Here is an 18,924-nt window from a genome sequence, read left to right on the forward strand (position 1 = left end):
CCCTTTATATTAGGGTTGATTCCACCTTCATGAGGGTAGTTTTTTCGGAACTAATTTATGATAAAAATTCGCCCCTTCAAAACAGAAGTTCACCCGTTTTTTAAAATTATCGAAAATTTCGTTCATGAATTATGGGATTGGGAGCAAATTTTCATTGGGACACCCTTGTAATTAATAATGTCAAGTACCGAAAAGGTAATTCAATAAGCTTCATAGGATGCCATGTGCCAAAGATAAATTCAAGAATTGCTAACTGTGATGTCTTCTTCGCTAGTTCTTTTAATGCTTTTCCGATTAATTATATGTTAAAACAATGCAATAGATTTTCGAATGGATCTAAAATTGTTGTGTTCAGTTGTACAATCAAGTACATCAAGAATACTTCGTGTGTAATGTTTAATGAGATTGGAAAATTGTATCGTTTAATTTTTTTTCTGTTGTTTGGTGATAATATTCGTATTACAGCCAATCAGTTAGCACTGTTTCATGTTGTTATCAATTGAATAAATAAATATAAACAATTAATAAAGGATTAAAATTTCAATGGACCATCAAATTATAATTGACTTTCCTTCATCTCGGTGTAAGACCTCAAATGTATAGAGCTGTGTTTAAAAATGAAATTTTATATCTGTCCAGTAGGTACCTTTATTCGCGCAATGTTCACTACTTGTATGGTTGTCCATGCATCAGTTCTATGGTTGCTCGAAAAAGTAATAAATAATGTACAAATGATATCGCGGAGACTGTTAAAACTGGATAATTGTCTCCCTCTCCTCATTCACGTTTATATATGTCACGTGTTATGAAATCAAGTTTAAACTAACAACAGGATTCCGTTCTATGTGACAATATTGAATTAGGAATCAATAAATATCCATGAAAATGCATGCATTAATGGGTTGATGTTATAGACCGATTAAATGAAATATGTGCTTTGGAGATTGATATTTCGGATTTTTTTCAGATACAACTATCTTATCTCAGCAATTGAATTACACAGTGGGGAATAGTTAGGTGATGGGATTCGTACTCGGGATATTTGGGTAGAGGCCAAGCGTCCTACCAAGTAGACCAAGCAGTGATCACACTTTTCCCCGACAGATTGGCAGTTTGCCAGACACTCCATTGAGTATCGGACTCAGTTATGTCAATAGAATTTGACTTGTTACCTTCTACGTCATCACCGTTTCAATCCGTTGTGATCTTAATTGCATCTCCTTTCTATATCTTATTATTACAAAGTGGTTTAATCTTGTATAAGCATGAGTCACAGTGATTCTTTAGTAAACATTGCTTCAGCTGATCGATTTAGCTCCGATTCTGACTCCAAATATTCACCAACAAGCAAAAGTATGCTTTACGGTTTCAGAAAATATAAAATGTAACACTCAAGCGACTACCACTAATGCAAGTGACAATGTCAATGACAATGACAATGGTGGACAGTACTATCAAAGACAAAAACATAAATAATAAATAAGCCAAATTTATAATATGTTTTTATAAACATAACAAAAGTGAAAAATTCAAAATCTAGTTTGACATTTCAGTTTCAACGTGATTAACATTCATTATGAGTTCAATAATTGCAAATAATACAGAACCAAACAAAATTTCAATGTTAAAATATTTAATTACTCAACATATTCTCCTCTTAATTGGATACATTTATTACAGCGAACCTGCAACGTCTCTAGACCTTTAAAAAAAAAATTCTTCTTGCTCTACAAACCAGACCTTCACAGCTTTTATAACCTCCTCGTTGGAAGAAAATTTACCACCTTTTGAACTTTTTTTCAGTCGAGGAATGAGATAATAGTCGGATGGTGCCAAATCTGGCGAATAACGGGGGTGTTCTAGTAATTCAAACCATATGTCACGAATTTTTTGCATAGCAACATGAGATTTTTGTGCAGGGGTATTTTCCTGCAGAACAAAACACCTTTGGATAGCTTTCCGCGTCTTTTCTCTTTAATTTTTTCCCGTAGATTGGTCAGTAATATCGAATAGTAATCTCCGGTTATTGTTCTACCCTTATCCAAAAAATCAATCATGATTACTCCATGGCAATCCCAAGAAACTGAAGCAAGAACTTTTCCAGCAGATTTTTAGACAAGAAACTTCTTAGGTCTTGGAGAACCAGAGTGTCGTCATTCCATCGATTGTTGCTTTCTTTCTGGATCGTAGAAATGTACCCAAGTCTCATCTATACTAACAATTCGGTTTAAGAAGTCTACATCGTTTTCAAATCGCGTATAGATCGAACGCGATGCTTCTACCCATGCACGCTTTTTGTCAACATTCATTTGGGGATACATTTTGCAGCAATTTTTCTCATGTCCAAATTGACGTGAACTATATGATAAACTCGTTCGTATGAAATATTCAGTGCTTCAGATATCCGTTTTAGCCAAATTCGACGGTCTGATAATATCATGTCATGAACTGCAACGATATTTTCGGGGACTGACACAGCAACTGGCCTTCCTGATCGGTCATCATCTTCAATGGAAAATTTACCTCTTTTGAAGCTTTCAGTCCAATTTTTCACGGTCGCATACGAAGGATATTGATCACCAAGTGTATTAAGCATATCTTCGTAAATCTGCTTACCTCTTAACTCTTTTAAACACAGGCACTTGATGATGGCTCGATACTCCAATTTTTCGATTTTCACAATTTCGGTGGACATTTTCTTTCTTTTAATTTATTGCGTAACTCTGGTTTACTTTTTTGACCTCAAACTTCACAATGACACTTCTAATGAGTTATTGTTCATTGCTATAGTAACGCAATATTTTTTTTATGCATGGAACTGGTCTAGGCTAACTAGTTATCAATACATTCTCGTATGTTATGTTGAAATAGGTTATCTTCTCCACAAACAAACTAGTTTTAGGGGTTTCATTGTCAGTCAAGATACTTCAAAATTTCTTGCTTAATTAATTCTTGTATTGATCTTGTTCCGAAATCAAGACAACATCTTGAAATATTCAAGAACTTGACGACCCCTAAATACAGGATTTTTTTCTGGGTGCAAGCAGCGTTGGGTAAGTTATGTATCTGCATAGGTTATAAATTCGAACAAGCGCTCAAAAGCTTGTCAGTTTTTTTCTATTTTTCTTTCAGTATTATATATGGAAGTTTTTCGTGCTCCAGTACATCTTACATCAAAGCTATTCCCATCTATTCCGAGATATCCTGTTCAATAATCTCCACATTTTTATGAGAAACGATAGCTTATACTTATGATAATAAAGTTCGCAAAGTGAATGGAAATGGGTGGACTGCTCAGATGTGGCGAATGCGCCGGTACCATGCAGTCGGATAAAGTTTTCGTATCCATTTTCCTATTGCACGGAAATGCATTTAAAACTTCCGTATTTCAGCAGAATTCCCGACTTTAATTCGAGTTTATGTGAAGATTGTAAGGTGGGCGTGGAAGTTGGGGTTTAATATCATACAATTCCAACAGTCATACCAACTTCACAATTCAAACAACCCGAAGGCAGTCGCCGAAATACCGAGGTGCCCTTTAAATGCAAGAGGAAAATATTTCCCCGAGATGATCATTCGGGATATTTTGAGGCTGGGAAGTGCTTTCGGCATTGGCAATGAAGTGAGATTATTTTCTCTTCACTAGGAGAGTGTTAAGGACTGGTGATAGTAGTATGGCGGTGATACTTAATTTCATCTTATTCAGTTTAGTCATGATTTATTTCAAAATGTACGGAAAAGTATGAATGTTATTCAAGGTTGTGTCAGATTAATCTCTCATATATAAGGCACATATTACATTCACGATAAACTGTGTCACTTGTCTTCAGGATTATACAGGGTTTATTTGAAGGTAAGGCTTTATTCACCAGAAGGTAGAACTGGTCAAAATGAAACGTTTCACCGAAAATCTCCTATACAAAACTTTCAAAATGTCAAAATTGAAAAAAAAATTGAGAATGATTACGACCCTAGACTGTTTGATAGCTGAATAGGGAATACTCCTTCTGACGAAAATGATGCATTTTTTATGAAATTTCTTCAACGACACATTTTGAAATACCCATTTCAACCGTTTCCCAAAAAAAATTATTTTAAGCACTTAAAAATGAAAAATAAAATGGGTATTGGAAGTTTAAAGCGTTTTGTGAGAATTGTACAAGCTGACAACATCGACTGAAATATGCCTTGATGATAAAGGACAACAAATGCATTATCTTGATGAGATAGACAAAGATGGTTGTCTATGGAGTCTGCAACGAACGGGGAAGGTCGTAAAATTTTATGGGATTTTTATGTCCGGTTGCAGTTGAAGCTCGCCAGTTAGTACTCGCCTGTAGATCAACAGCTGTTATTTTATAAACAAGCTGAACGGACATTGTTCTTTTCATTGTCTTGTATGCGCCGTTGCCAAATTGTAAACTCCGCACAAAGCGATTTAAATTTTAAAACCCCATATTTGAAGGATGATTTTGAATAGTTTCCGCGGTGAATTTGAAAAAATCATGAATGAAACTCATAATTATTCAGTTTAAACTTGCATATGCAGTGATAACCCAAATTGAGGAGAATACCCTATTATCGCAAAGCAGTGGAAAAAACTTATCTCCTGATTCGACTATGTGGTTTCGTTTAGGATTTTGGCTCGTTCCATATTTACGTGGTAATGAAAATGGAAACTTAGGATTGCCGAATTGTTCTCATTATTTTTTAGTAACTTACACGATTTTATGAAATGACTCATTTCGATACCAACTGACAGAAGACACTCTGACACAAGTGTAAAAAATAGTATAATACTTCAAAATCTCACCAATAAAATTCGTCTAAATTATTCACGAATTTTTTCACAATGTTCATCTTCTTGTTCGAACAATTCAACAATCGACGTAAAAATGATAACTAACATAAGCACTTTCAAGAAACTGCCTCGATTTTCAACATTTTTTTCCACCCTAAATTGCACGATACAACAATTATGATTCCCTCAAACGTGACCTGATGAACGTGGTACTGAACCATTCATTGTCCAGCCATATGTTATGTTTTGTTTCGTTTTTGGGATGCCGGAGTCACCTTCCACAGTCCCTTACATGAAATTCAATGAAATTTTGTCGAAATTCTAGGGGTTGTATCTAAGCCATCTTGGATATTTTATATAGACAATTTGTGGTTGAACGACTTATTTTGATGAGTTCTATCTTCTGTCAAAAAAAAGTCTCACCTTTGAAAACACCCTGTATATGGGACGTTGCAGAGAGCCTGGACGTGATCCTATTTCCTCATATCGAATGGGCACTTTATTTTTCATCTAATCTTTTTTTCTCTTGAAAATTCTGATTCTTTTTCATCATTTATTCAGGAGCCAGTTGTGTTGCAGTAGTAACTGTCAACGCATATTTACTTCAATTGATTTCTTGAATTACAATTGATATTTTTCGAAATACAATTGACGGTTTCTGAAATAAATGTGACAATTGAATTTCAATTGACCATTTTGAATTAAATTGACTAATCTGATTTACAGTCGATGTTCTCTAAGATAAACTTGACTAAAGATTCCCTGAAGACGGATAGCGACTGATAGCAGCCGAAACGTCAGATGTTTAATGATTCTAATCAATGTCCGAACGTCCTAATAAATAAAAAGGAATCTCGAAGATTACAATTCGATGCGCTTAGAAAGTGGTATGATAGGAGTTCACGACAATTCCAAATTCATTTCGTCACACCCAAAACATCTATTTTCAGCAGAATGATGCGTTCAATTTGAGATTGAAAATAACTATATAGTTATGAGAAATAGAGAGCATCTTATTTAGAAAAACCTGTATACCATCTGCTAATAGTTACCATAAAAGCATCTTCTAGACTCTAAAGGATGGATAGATATATTTGTGGAATACGTGTAACCCATAAAACGCATCGTATAGTGAAGATCATAAACAGAGCCTAATTAGGTTCACATTAATTAAATTATCATGAACATTAGCTGTTGATATTTACCAGCGAACACAACTTTTCAACATCAAAGGGTTAATTCATATCGAAACGCAAAAAGGATATGTTGAGAGGAAATTCGGAGTATTAATAGAATCAACAGGTTCGACAGTAGGTACTTGTTGTTCCATCCACCATTACGGCTTATGAATTCGGGTTTTATTAGTTATTGGATCGCTTCGATAACGCCTGTTAAAAATCTTTTACCAACGTTATTTCGAACTGATCTCTGAAGTTAGCCGATCGAATAATGTTGTATCATTGAGTATCACAATTAATGGTTGTAGTCTGGATATTAGTGGATATGTCCTGGATATATTCTGAAAGCGGCTCTATTTTGTTTTCAGTTGACATCCCTGTGCACATATTTAGGTCGCCAATGATCTTCTAGCTCTTTAAACTTGAATTATTGTGTTCAGATGAAGAGACAGGTGGTCTGAGTTTAGCCATTTTTATCTTATCGCTGTTTGATTAATTGATCAGAGTTGAAGTTAGATACATCTGACAGGTATACATTAAGACAAACGGTATGCATGTTACAACACCTACTTAACCGATTTTAATGTAGATTCATCACTTTTGTTGCAACAGGAGTGTTTATCAAATATGCAACTCATGTCCATTAATAACCGACACGTCAAGAACGATACTGAAGAAAATTCATAGTGATGAGCGAAGAAGGATTACTCTACACGTTAGTTAGAAGAGTTGAAACCAAAAATTAAATCTCATATCAGCTATATCCTTTTATGATTATAGCCGTTTATAATGCATTGTTGCGTGAATATTTTATTAATTTACGTTCGAATATGAATGCAGGGTGTTCCTATATTGAAGAAACAAACGGAAAGAGGGGATTCCTTGAGTAATTTTAAGAAAAAGTCTCATAAACATGGGAGCAAGAACGATTCGTTTTCGAGATAGAGTGTGTTGAATTTAGAATTTTTTCAAGTTTTTTCTCTTGTAGTATCTACACTTCTCAAGATATTCAACAAAAAAAGTCATTTGATATGCTAAAACCAACAATTAATTTATTCTCCACGGATTACGAGCTGAGTATTAATGATAATTTGGATTTTTTGGGGATATTGACAGAATAGTTCAAATTCGTTTTCCCGAAATTGATAGCAGATACGACAAAAGTACAAGAGACCATAAAGTTTAGTATAACAACAAATCTGGTTTTTATTTTTTTTTAAATTAACACTGGCACAACAACATAAATTCTGGGGGGAAACAGAGGACAGTGTTCCAGAAAAAATATCACCCTGTAGATTTTCTATCGAAATTGACATGTCACATGGTGTAAACTCCCAATTGTAACATCTATGCCAAATTTAATTTGAATATCTTATTTAGTGTAGATAGGATGAGGAAAAAACTTGAAAAAAATTCAAACTTTAACACCCTGCATGTTCATGGGACTTTTTTTCTTAAAATTACTTACTTCTCTTCGTTTGTACCTCCAATTTAGGGACACCCTGTATATGAAGGGGAATATTGTTCAAAGAAATTGCGTACCACGCTCTTCTGATTCTCTTGCATAACTCCTCAATCTGTCGATGCCATCTCAGAAAATGATCCACATAAATCCTTAAAAATTTTACGCATTCAGTTGATTGGGTCCTGATGTTGTCAAATTGAAGTTCTATTTTTCGGTCATTACAGCTATTCTGTCTGAAATATGTGCACTCGGTCTTGTCATTTACGATTGAGGCATTGCGCCTGCACCAGTCAACAAACAGCTGGAGAAAACCCCTCAAGGGGTCCACGAGTTCATCAAAGGATTGCGCCGAGATCACCATCGATGTATCATCAGCAAAGATCGTCAATATTTTTAAAATTATACTCCTGGGTAGGTCATTAATGAACAAAATAAAGATAAGAGGTCCCAACACCGATCCATGAGGAACCCCAATGTCACTCTTATGTGCGTCCGATGAAAAACCCTTAATTTCGACTGTCATTTCTCTGTCAGTCAAAAAGCTCATGATCCAGCTTAAAAAGAAAACACAAGTTTTACAGATTCTTATGAAATCATGGTTCAGACAGTCGATGAACGCTCTAGAGAGGGATCAAAGAACAAGCCGGCGACGTGCTTGCGCGTATCGAGTGATTCATACACATATTCTTACTAAAGTAAGCCATCACATTTTCAGCTCACCTTCTAATTTTGTTTGAATTGCATAATGCCATGAGGAGTTCGTACTCACTACAATAATTTCTTCCTACACTTTTGCTGCTTCACGCTGACATACGATTATTTTTCAGGAAATTTTCAACTCAACTGAAATATGTCATTTACTCGTTGTCATTGAATTCTCTGAGCAACGCATATTTGCTTTATAGCGCGAGCGTTTTTTCAGACGCTTACAAGTTGTCAAATACGAGCGAAAATGCCTATTTTGGATAACGATTGTAGAAAAAACAATTTTCAGGAAGTGTAACGATACTTGATTGTTTTATATAAGAATCAAGCCTCGTTTTAAATGTTCGTTTCCCTGAATTTTCCAGTTGAAGCAATGCAACACCGTCTGATGGAGATTTCAGTTTTATTTTAGATATTCCGTTTCATTTTTCAGATCCTGATTAATAAATTCAAATTCCGTAGAATTGAAATTTCCATCAGTAATCCGTCGTAATAATCCAAAACAATGAAAAAGTGTCTTTCTGCATTAGGCGTTGTTTCTTTTTTCAGCATTAAACAATGTGGTTTGCAGATAACGACAGTTTCTTTTACCGATAAAGAGATAACCGCCACCGAGAATATTTCGTCTGGGGAGAATATTCGAGAATACCGAATTTTTGGATGCAACTTTGGTCACATCACCGTCCACATGTTGGAAAGTTGATAAATATGGCCGCACCACCAGACGAAGATCATTCTTGATTCATGATTCATTGTAAGACAGTTATTCATTATTCGGCATTGATTCTTTATTTGCAATTAATATATTCTTTATTCGGCATTCGTCATTCATTACTTATTAATTATTCTAAATTCGAAGATCCTGTGATCTGTTTCTTTTTCTTTTCTATTATTGGTGGTGTGACCGTACCGGAACAAACCGTAAGTCTCTTCTTGATACCGCATACTTCGTGATTCAAAGTTGCATTCTTTTATTCGTTTAATTGTGTTAATCCTTATTGTTAATCCCCCTGTTTAACGCCTGGCTCTCTGGTGAACCAAGACCAATCGACGGAAGTCTCGAAGTCGTTCCGCTGGTAATGCTTGGCGTGTACACCCAAGGTTGCCACGGAAAGACCACAGTAACCTATCCCGTCCTACCCCTGTTGTGTTCCGTTTAGATTTCCCGTTTACCGAAGACTTCTGTCGCCTGGCTATCTGGTAACGGAAACCAATCGGCAGAGGTCTCGAAGTCTTTCTGCTGGTAATGCTTGGCGTGTACAGCCTAGGTTGCCACGGAGAGACTACGATAAACTACCCCGTTATCCTGTAAATTGTTGCATTGTGTTTCACCTGAATCAACCCCGTCCCGTTTATTGAATAGTTTCAATTCTGATTTGCCTGTACACTGAAAGTGCTCGGGATGAAACTGTAAATTTTGGGTAAACCCCGTACATCCCTCATTGTCTCAGAAAGAATCAAAGTGACCGCTATTGATTTCTTTCTTTCTGTAATACCTGATATTTTGACTGAATATGATTAATTTGAATGTTGTTTAATTCATTGATTTCACTGTATTAATTCTGATTTACTGACCGCCATGAGACTTAAATTGTTTCATTTCTGTTTTCCTCATTTTGAACTTGGTAATCAGCTGTATATATTTCTTGACTTGGAAATCATTGTATGGTTCACTGTAATTTAGATTATTGTAATAAATTCAGTTTTAAAGTACTTGTTATCGCTACCACCTTAGATAATCCCGAACTCTGTCCCCGACTTGTAGGTACCTGGGTGGGTTTGCTATTCCTCCCTATTGAAAAAATAGCTGGCGCTCCAGATTAAACCCAGGGGGACCGCCCCTCCCTCCCCAAAAATGAATATTATCTACAGGGAGACTAGGCGCAAAAATATCCTTCGAATCTCAATCCCAATTAAAAAAATTTATTCAACCTAACCATTCGATTGGGGTAAGCGTCTCGACCCCCCATACGGGGTGATAGACTTTGTACGGGTTCTTACTCTGAGGCGCTTCAGGTTAAACAGGCCTCCATCAAATCTGAATCTTATTCCAACACCTCTAACAGGCTTACTCATGTCAGCAATTATCGAGACAGCTATGGCGAAAATATTGAACAGTAAAGGCGCTAACACGCAGTCTTGTTTTATTCCAGAGTTGGTCAAGAAATTGTCGGTTGTAGAGCGATTAACCTGTATTCTAGCGGTGTTGTTGGTATGAAGGCTTTTACACACTGCTAATAATTTTTCGGGTACTCCAAGGCGTCTCATGATTTTCCATAGCGCTCTCCGATTCACCGAGTCGAAGGCCTTACTCAAATCTATATAGGCTGTATAGATCCTTGCTTGTTCTTCACGGGCCTTCTCTTGCAGCTGTCGCAGTGTAAAAATTAGGTCCACCGTACCTCGATTGGGTCGGAAGCCGCACTGGGACTCAGGTAACAGCTTTTCTAAGAGTGGTATTATCCATCTCTCATGCCATATTCTGTAGAATACTCTGTCCTGTGGTTTGTTTATTTTGGATTTCTTCTGTTAGCCTCAGTAATTGTTTTCTACCGAATCCAAACTGTAGAAAAGATAGTTGGTTGTTCAGTTTCTTTCTTAATCCTCTTAGCAATTACTCTTCCAACATCTTTTCCATTTTTGTTGAACATCATGGGTGATATTCTGTTCTCATGATTCCATTAGCTATTTTTGTTGATTCTGCAATTCTTTTTCCTGACCTTTTCTCCAGCATGACTAATGACTAGCGTTTGGCACTCAAGCTCAAGAACTTTGAAATTCTGGTGAATATTTTTAAGTGTTTAGAGGCAAACTAACGTAAGGCAGGATATTATTGCATCTGGCATCAAATTAATTATCTTCGAGACTAAACCAATTTTTTTGCGACCATTACACTATTTAAGGCAAAATAATGACGTTTTTGCTCCAGGAGCGTAAAAAGAGAATGTTTTGAAACCCTAAACGTTAATCAAACTAAGTCAACTAATAGCCTTATTTCAGTCATAAGATTTCAAAACTGATAATAAGGTTAAATCTGAAAATTTCTTGAACTTGCGGACTGACGAATCGATTTAGGAAAAATTTGCTGCCTTGGATTTTCCCCTTCATTGAGGAAGGGTACCTATAAGCTTTGCAGGCAACATCTCTATTTGAACCATAAAAGCGCAACAGGTGTATTCGTATACATCCTGTTGAAATTTGGCATATCTGGTTGTGATTATTCGTCTGGCAATCCAACTGTCAACATTTAAACAGTTCATCAATCACAGGGTTAAGTAAAATGTTTTCCGTCAAACACTATCAATGAGCATCAAACAGACTCACCGCTGTACGTTCTATAAGTAGACAGGAGCATTCTAAACAATTGCCCACGAAACAAAAACAAAAGATTCACACAACTTCGTCGCAAATGTTACCGGCCTTTTATGTTGACATTCAAACCGCATTGGCCAATTATGTTTCACGTGTGCGGCTCATAAGAGCGTCGCCTTTCATCCCAAACAAATACGAAGCTGTCAACTAGAACTTTATCATCGTAATAAACACTTTGCATCGTATGCTCATCAATCGACAACATGCAAAACATAGTGGGTATATTACGGGACCGCACGATCTTGGAAGCCTTTGAACGGGGAGCTTCCACGGACTCTGGAACATTCGCCACTGATCCGATGAGATCGGCGATCTTCGTGCGTTTCCGTCAACGTAGTACGAAAGCTCGTGCGTGGGAATCCCATGTAGTATTCCTCGTCCTCGGGTTGAACTCCGTCCGAAAGGTCGGCGAGGGAAGTTTTGCGCATGGGTGAGGAAAGTATGTGTAATAGGAAAGGCCTCGAGCGCGATGAGGTGATTGTTTTGACGCAATGAGGATCCCTTGAAGGGAAACCCATTTGTCTGGTGACGTCATACGGAGCTCCTAGATGATTTTCCGATATTTTAATCATGGTGGAAAAATTAGAATCTGATGGCCTTCACGAGATGTGAAAAAGGGCAGAGGAATTGGAGTGGTTTGTTTCATATTGTGTGAACGACGCTTTGGATTACTTTTACGTCAAACTATTCGAGATTGTCGATGAACTTGTTCCTAAGACCATTTATTCGTCGACTTATTCGTGATGATTGATGATAAATATCTACCTAGATGAATTCAGGCGATTGAAAGCGTTGGTCAATCCGGAGATATTATCTTCTGGGCATGACAGTTATCTTGCTGAAGCACAGAGCCACCCTCCTACTGCGTGCTGCAGATATTTGGACCAAAGGAGATGTGCTACAAGAATACCTGGGGTCTTTCGGCTGTGGGGATCTTAAATGTGAACGATGACTGCGACTCCAACAATATAATTCAGCTTCTGCCCATCGTCATTTCATCTGCGACAGATGCCTGTGTCGTCAGCATTATAACGTTAGCATGGTTCTTGAATTCTTCGGAATATCGTGAATGTATATGTTGTACAGAAGTGGCCCAAGTACTGATGCTTGGGGTACTCCAGCCTCTATATCTCTTGTTGTGGAGCATTCTCCTTCCACTTTCACATAAAATCTTCTATTTTTGAGATTATTCCTGATCAACTTATTTTGATTCGAATATCCAACACATCTCATCTTATATGTTAATCCTTCATGCCATACTCTGTCGAATGCTCTGGCGACGTCTAGTAAAACAAGACCTGTAGCTTGTTTATTTTGGAATCCCTCTGTAATGTATTCTGTGAGCCTTAATAATTCTTGCTCTGTTGAATGCTCTCTTCTGAATCTGAACTGTTCTGGTGGTATTAGTTTCAGATTTTCGGTTTCCTCATTTAGCCTTGTGGCTATAATTCTTTCTACTACTTTTTCTAACGCCGACAGTAGACTTATCGATCTGTAGTTTTGTGGGAACTTCTTCTCTTTGAATGGCTTATTGAACACTATGACTTCCGCTGTTTTCCATTTTTCTGGGTAGTGTTCTGTCCTCATAATTCCATTCGCGATATTTGTTAGAGCAGCTATACCTTTTCTAGGTAATTTCTTCAACATAACATTCGTTATTTCATCGCTTCCGGGAGCTTTCCTCTTCTTCAAACTTCTAATTATTTCCCTAATTTCATTTGGCGATGCTGGTTTGTCTATTTCAGCAGCCGCTGGTAATTCATCCATTTCTTCTTCATTTTCTTCAACCAGTTCTTCCAAATCTTCATTATGGTCGTCTATCCTGTAATTTATTCTCGATTCTCGTTTGATCGAGTCCGCCAATGCATCTGCATTATCAGTATTGGTATACGCCATTCCCCTTTCTCCGTGTAAGGGTGGAATTTTAGTATTTTCTCCCCGTAGGCTCTTTTGCATTCTTCATGCAGAATGATCAATTGTATTCAGTTCTTGAACCCTTTTGTTACCATCTGCTTGTTCTTAGATCTTTCAGGGCATTTTTCAGAACTTGGCTATGGTGGTTGAGGTTCCTTCTAATCAGATCATTTTTATTCATTCGATATATTCTTCTGATTTTCTCGTATAAGATCTTTTACTTCTTTAGGCGTATCACCATGCGGATGACTTGATGCTGGTCTCTTCACTATCCTCGTGCTTTTTTCGTAAGCTTTTAATATAATCTCTTCCAGATCCTCTGGAGTGCTTATTGTTGGAATTTCTGTTATTTCCGATTGTATTAAATGGCTGTATTCAGCCCAATTGGTATATTCTCTTATTTCCATCAGTTTTTCTCTTGGTTTTTCTTCAATTGTCAATTCTACGGGATTGTAGTTCGGGGTTCCATCTTCCAAAGTTTTTATCGAGAATTCTTGAGTTTATTTTTCAATATCGCGATATCTATTACATCTGGTATTCCTATACCAAAAGCAAGATATGTCGGTAACTCTGGTCCAATCATTATGGCATTTTATTTTTCGGCGAAATCCTTGAGTTTTCTGCCATTTCTATTCTCTGTTTTGGTGTTCCATAATGGGGATTTGCAGTAGAAACCTCCAATGCAAATTTTCAGGTTTGTTCCTGCCAACATGTTGTTCATCTCCTCTTCCAATAAATTGTTTGGTGGTAGGTAGGAACCCTCATTATCTGAAGTTTTCGACATGGTTTTATACTCAGATTTCTCAAAATATCAAACAATTTGAAAATAATAAAATATTTATTAATCTTCACTGAAATAGTCTAGTATAACTATGGTATAAGGCCAAAAGTTTTCTACGCTATGAGAAAAATCAGGAAACAGATACGTAAAATAAGCTCACCTGATGCTTTCTGCAGAACCAACGATCTAGACCTGGACTCTGGCAGATGAACACCAACATTGAAAATTTTAACGAATTCAAATTCCGAAAACACATACACGTATAGAAACTACACAAACTTCACAGACGGAATCAAAAATTCCGTAGCTTTGCTAGTGGGCACTTTCAGTTCTACTTTCACTATTACAGCGCTATGAAATACGTCTGCTCTGGACAAGGTCTCACTCGACACTGAATGATCTCCGATGAAAAACAGTTGGAATTGACGGACCCTAATTAAGGTAGTAGCTTCTGAGTATTATCGAGTAGTACACGAGCGCTATCTACATCGTATGAAACGAGATCCGGTTCAATCCCCCCCTCCAGATCGAAACCCAGACGAAGAAAATGGCATATGTCCCATATTTCCTCTAATTCAGTACTCTGGCTTATTGAAGACAAGATGAGTGAAAGAATTGATAGGACCACGTTCAGTTCACGGCAATCTTTTCAAATAATGAAAGAATGATGAACATCAACGGATTGAGATCCCGCACACCAGTTGTGTGTGAGGTACAAATACCAAAAAGAGGTGCATGAAAAACTTTCTCGCCATCTTCATCTAACCGACTTTAGCAAGTAAGCTAAAGCCTGCTGAAACCTGAAAGTGTGACCGTCTTTTAAGGATGACGATTTCGCATTCAAAGTGCGCATTGAAACGGAGGAGAATTTGAGATCTGTAAGACCTAAAACTACCAATGCTTATATGTCTCGGGAGTACATCAGGATGTTTGTTCTCTGTTTCACAAGCGCAGGAAAAGAATGAGGAGTTAGTGTTTCCACGGATATCGCTATAAAATGACGATAACCCGGAGGTACACTATATCCATACACCATTTCACGTTGGTTTATATCATGTTTTGAACACGACTCCAGGTGTGAAAGTATTATGGGATGATTCTATAAACAGACAAGTTCGAAAATAAATCATACCGCAGCGAGGCAAGTTGGCTGCCGACCTCTGACCTATTTACCGGAGGCATCCCGCTCGACGTTTTCAGAAATGAATTTTCTTCCTTTATCCTGTTCGCGAGAAGTTCATTGGCGAACGGGCTCGCTTTATATTTATAATGTGTCAGCCGAAGGAAAGTCCTTCTTTTTATCTTGTTTCTAGTTCGATACAACTGGGTCACCTTTTAAAGGTGTAACGAATAGTTTTGTGGATCTTTGGTAGGGAATTTCCTGGATTTCTCGTGTAGGTCCTTCCAATACTGCCCCCCTATAGAAGTGGAAAATGAAGAAGGAAATGTACGTCCAGAAGCGAAGCGGGCGAAAGACAGTTTCCAATTCTTCATCTCGTAAGGTCACAGTAATTATGATCTATGTGTCTTATTACATTTTGGTTGTTCTGTGATATTTGTACACGTAGATGACCCCTTGTCATCTGATGAAGCGATAAAATTGGACAACATGCAAAGTGGAACACTGGAAACTATTTTGCTGCAATATACCCCTACAGTCAATTTTATTTTGAATCGCGAAACTCTTCATGTATAATTGGAGATTTTTTTCAATGCAACCTCCATTGTACGGTGGGAAGGCAGTTGATATTTTGTAAATGGCAACCATAACTTTTGTGTCAGAAATGAAAAGACATCGTTCTGCTAAGAATGATTTGGTAAATGATCAACTCTTTTTTTATCATAGCTATTGCAGCTAAACTTATCGTCCAATTTTTTATTTTTTTATGTATTTTCAGGTCGTATATTGTAATGAATCCCAGTTTTCTGAGAAAATTGGAGTTGATTTTAGTGCATTTTTTTCATTTCACATTTGCGCCTTTGAAAATATTTAATTCTCAAATATACAGTAGGTAGATTCATTCGGATAGGCAGAGTAAATGTAAAAAAACCGTTTATCTGTGGTGAACGTTGTTTTTCTTGCATGCCGTTGAAGATTTCGACGTTTTTCTGATGTTGATATGCGATAAACCGGAGCTGACGACGTTCTTGTCGCATTCTGCAATTTTCAGATTCTTAACGTGTGGTGAGGATTTGCCTATGAAAGCAGATATTCACCCGCGACTGCCTCTTTTACTCTTTAGTCTCTTTTGTCACTTGACGCTCTTTACTCTTGTCTCTGCGATTGTGTGCCCGACGAGCCGATCAGCGAATTTAGAATAAATTTTGTGTTACGTAGGTAGTGCTCTTAGAAATTAATTTTTTAGTTTTCGTTTGTTTTCCGCGAGTGCCTGAAATAAAGGAGGTAGGTCCCCGTCTATACCGTTCAGTTTTTTTGTTAGACCTACACCGGTTGTTTCTTTGACACTGCTGTACTGTATCGCTTTCTGTTATCTTTCGGCCATACTTCACCCTGTTTCGCGAGTCTGACTTTTCCTTTCGCTATCAGTCATGGTGCGTAAGCCCTTGGGGTAGTGAAGAGAAAGTCCCGTCAACCCCCCTGTTCGCGTTCCCGCGTCTATAGTGTTGTAATAGATATCTCTTCTTTTCTATCAGTCATGGTGCGTAAGCCGTTGGGGAGAGAATAAGAGGTTACGCTCAAAATAGACATTTTCTTCGCTATCAGTCATGGAGCGTAGCCCTTGAGGTAGTGAATAAAATTCTCGAGTAGATCCGCCCTGGAGAAATACAATTAATTACATCCCGATACCGTATAGCAAGTCGTTTCACTTCGCGAGGTCATCCTTAGTACCCATTTCGTCAGTTCTGGTTGGCGCATTTTATTGAACAACCTTTGATTTTTCACTGTACCCGGTATACACTTTATAAAGTGCTCTGCCGAATTTCCTGAATGTATGTTTGCTGATCGATTCGCTCATATTTCATACCTACACATATTTCCGTTGTTTATATAATCAGTTTCCGAAGGTGTGAATAAACTAGTACCTACATAATTTGATTTTGACTACTTCGTTATCGCTACCACCCTAGATAACAGCGAACTCTGTCTCCGACTAGCAGCTACTCTGGTAGGTTTGGTATTCTTCCTAGTGAAAATGAGGAGGTAATAAAAGCTGTGGAGGTTTAGTTTGCAGAGCAAGAGAATACATTTTTTTTGAAAGGTCTAGATACGTTGCAGGTTCGCTGTCATGAATGTATCCAATTAAGATGAGGAGAATATGTTGAGTAATAAAATATTTTGAGATGGAAATTTTGTTTGGTTTTATAGCAGGCTAAAAATTTTTCAATATATCCTCGTATTTACTCATATAATGCGGCGTTTTCAGTAATTTGATGTTCGAAAAATGAAAAATAGCTGCGAAATTTTAAAAATTGGGTACTTCAGCTGAGTACAACTCTGTTTTAAAGATCCACAGAGATATGTAGTGTCACAGATTTAGATGGTTATTCTGAAGATAATTTTTTTTCTCCAGTGGTGACACAGCTCATTATGAAAACACACAATAGCTATATCTTTTTATCAGGGCCATTTTTTTTTTTTGAACCTGAGGTAGGTTTAGCGGGTCGGTAGAAAAAGTTGGTAGATTCTGAATTATGTGCTGCGGATTCGTGTGGGATTTTCACCCACTATACCACCTTCCTTTTTCCACGGGTATCATCTCCACCTGGAAATTGGCTGCATGTCCGTCCATCAGGTGCGTAACCCGAACCAGGGCAATTTGGGAAAATGGTATAGTTTCTTTTGACCTCAAGAATCTACTGTTAGAATATTTGTATGAGTCAAAGACTGACCCTGTGTTCCTGTATATATAATGTTGGCAATTGTTCTATTTGTTCGATTAATATTAATGTTCAGAAGTAATGATTGTTAAATATTGATAATAAAAATTTGCAATTCCCAAAATTGTTATTATAATATTATCCAATTTCATAATAAGAAAATGTAGTGTAAAAAACATTTTTAACACGCTTCCACGTAAACAATCAATTTTAACTCTGTTTGCTGTCATTAAAAGTGTCACTTTCAATGGCAGTTCAACGAAAAATAATTAATGTATTATCTGCCATGACACTAGACTTACCGTGAATATATCCAGATTCCCCATTAATCGTCGATTGAGGAGGTGGCGGCGGTCCATGGTGACCCGGTCCCACGTGATGATAAGCACTAGGATGCGGAGCGGTGAACGCGCTGGTGCAGCTATGCCGCACGCCACTGGGCGACATCGCCATAACGTGCTGCGGGGGCACTATACTCTGGTGTCCGTGATGAGGAGCACCGTCGCTAGGTGGACGCATGTTCGACAGGGCGTCCAACGGTTTGTACGACTTCCCAGTGGGCGTCAAAGTCTCCGCGTTGTTCTGAAAACAATGGCTGGATAATGATCTCACAAGTGATTAAGATGCAAATTTCGGATGCAGAATAGAATGTTAATTTTTATCGCGTTGTTTTGTGAGGAGCGAAAAAACTCACGTTTTGCGTTTCGACAAGGGTTTTGACCCGAACCTGTTCGAGGATACATTTTACGGATGCGTTAACGAGTCGCTTTCATCGTTTGAGGAATAATGAAGGACTGGAAAAAAGGCAATGAAAAATACATTATAATCTATCTGAATTTTAGTAGGTTACATTTCAACTACGTTCATT

The 18,924-nt window shown here is 37.5% G+C and overlaps 1 protein-coding gene across 3 annotated transcripts in view; it reads right to left on the reverse strand.

Moving 5' to 3' along the window:
* LOC123310555 (proteoglycan 4) overlaps positions 1-18,924 on the reverse strand; it is a 266,769-nt gene that overhangs the window by 226,762 nt on the left and 21,083 nt on the right. For all 3 annotated transcript variants that reach the window (XM_044894071.1, XM_044894072.1, XM_044894073.1), the window contains exon 3: positions 18,359-18,638. In XM_044894071.1, coding sequence (XP_044750006.1) covers positions 18,359-18,638 — 280 coding nt within the window. The remainder of the gene's footprint in view (positions 1-18,358; positions 18,639-18,924) is intronic.

The sequence above is a fragment of the Coccinella septempunctata genome, chromosome 3, assembly GCF_907165205.1.
Source record: "Coccinella septempunctata chromosome 3, icCocSept1.1, whole genome shotgun sequence".
Classification (NCBI taxonomy): domain Eukaryota; kingdom Metazoa; phylum Arthropoda; class Insecta; order Coleoptera; family Coccinellidae; genus Coccinella; species Coccinella septempunctata.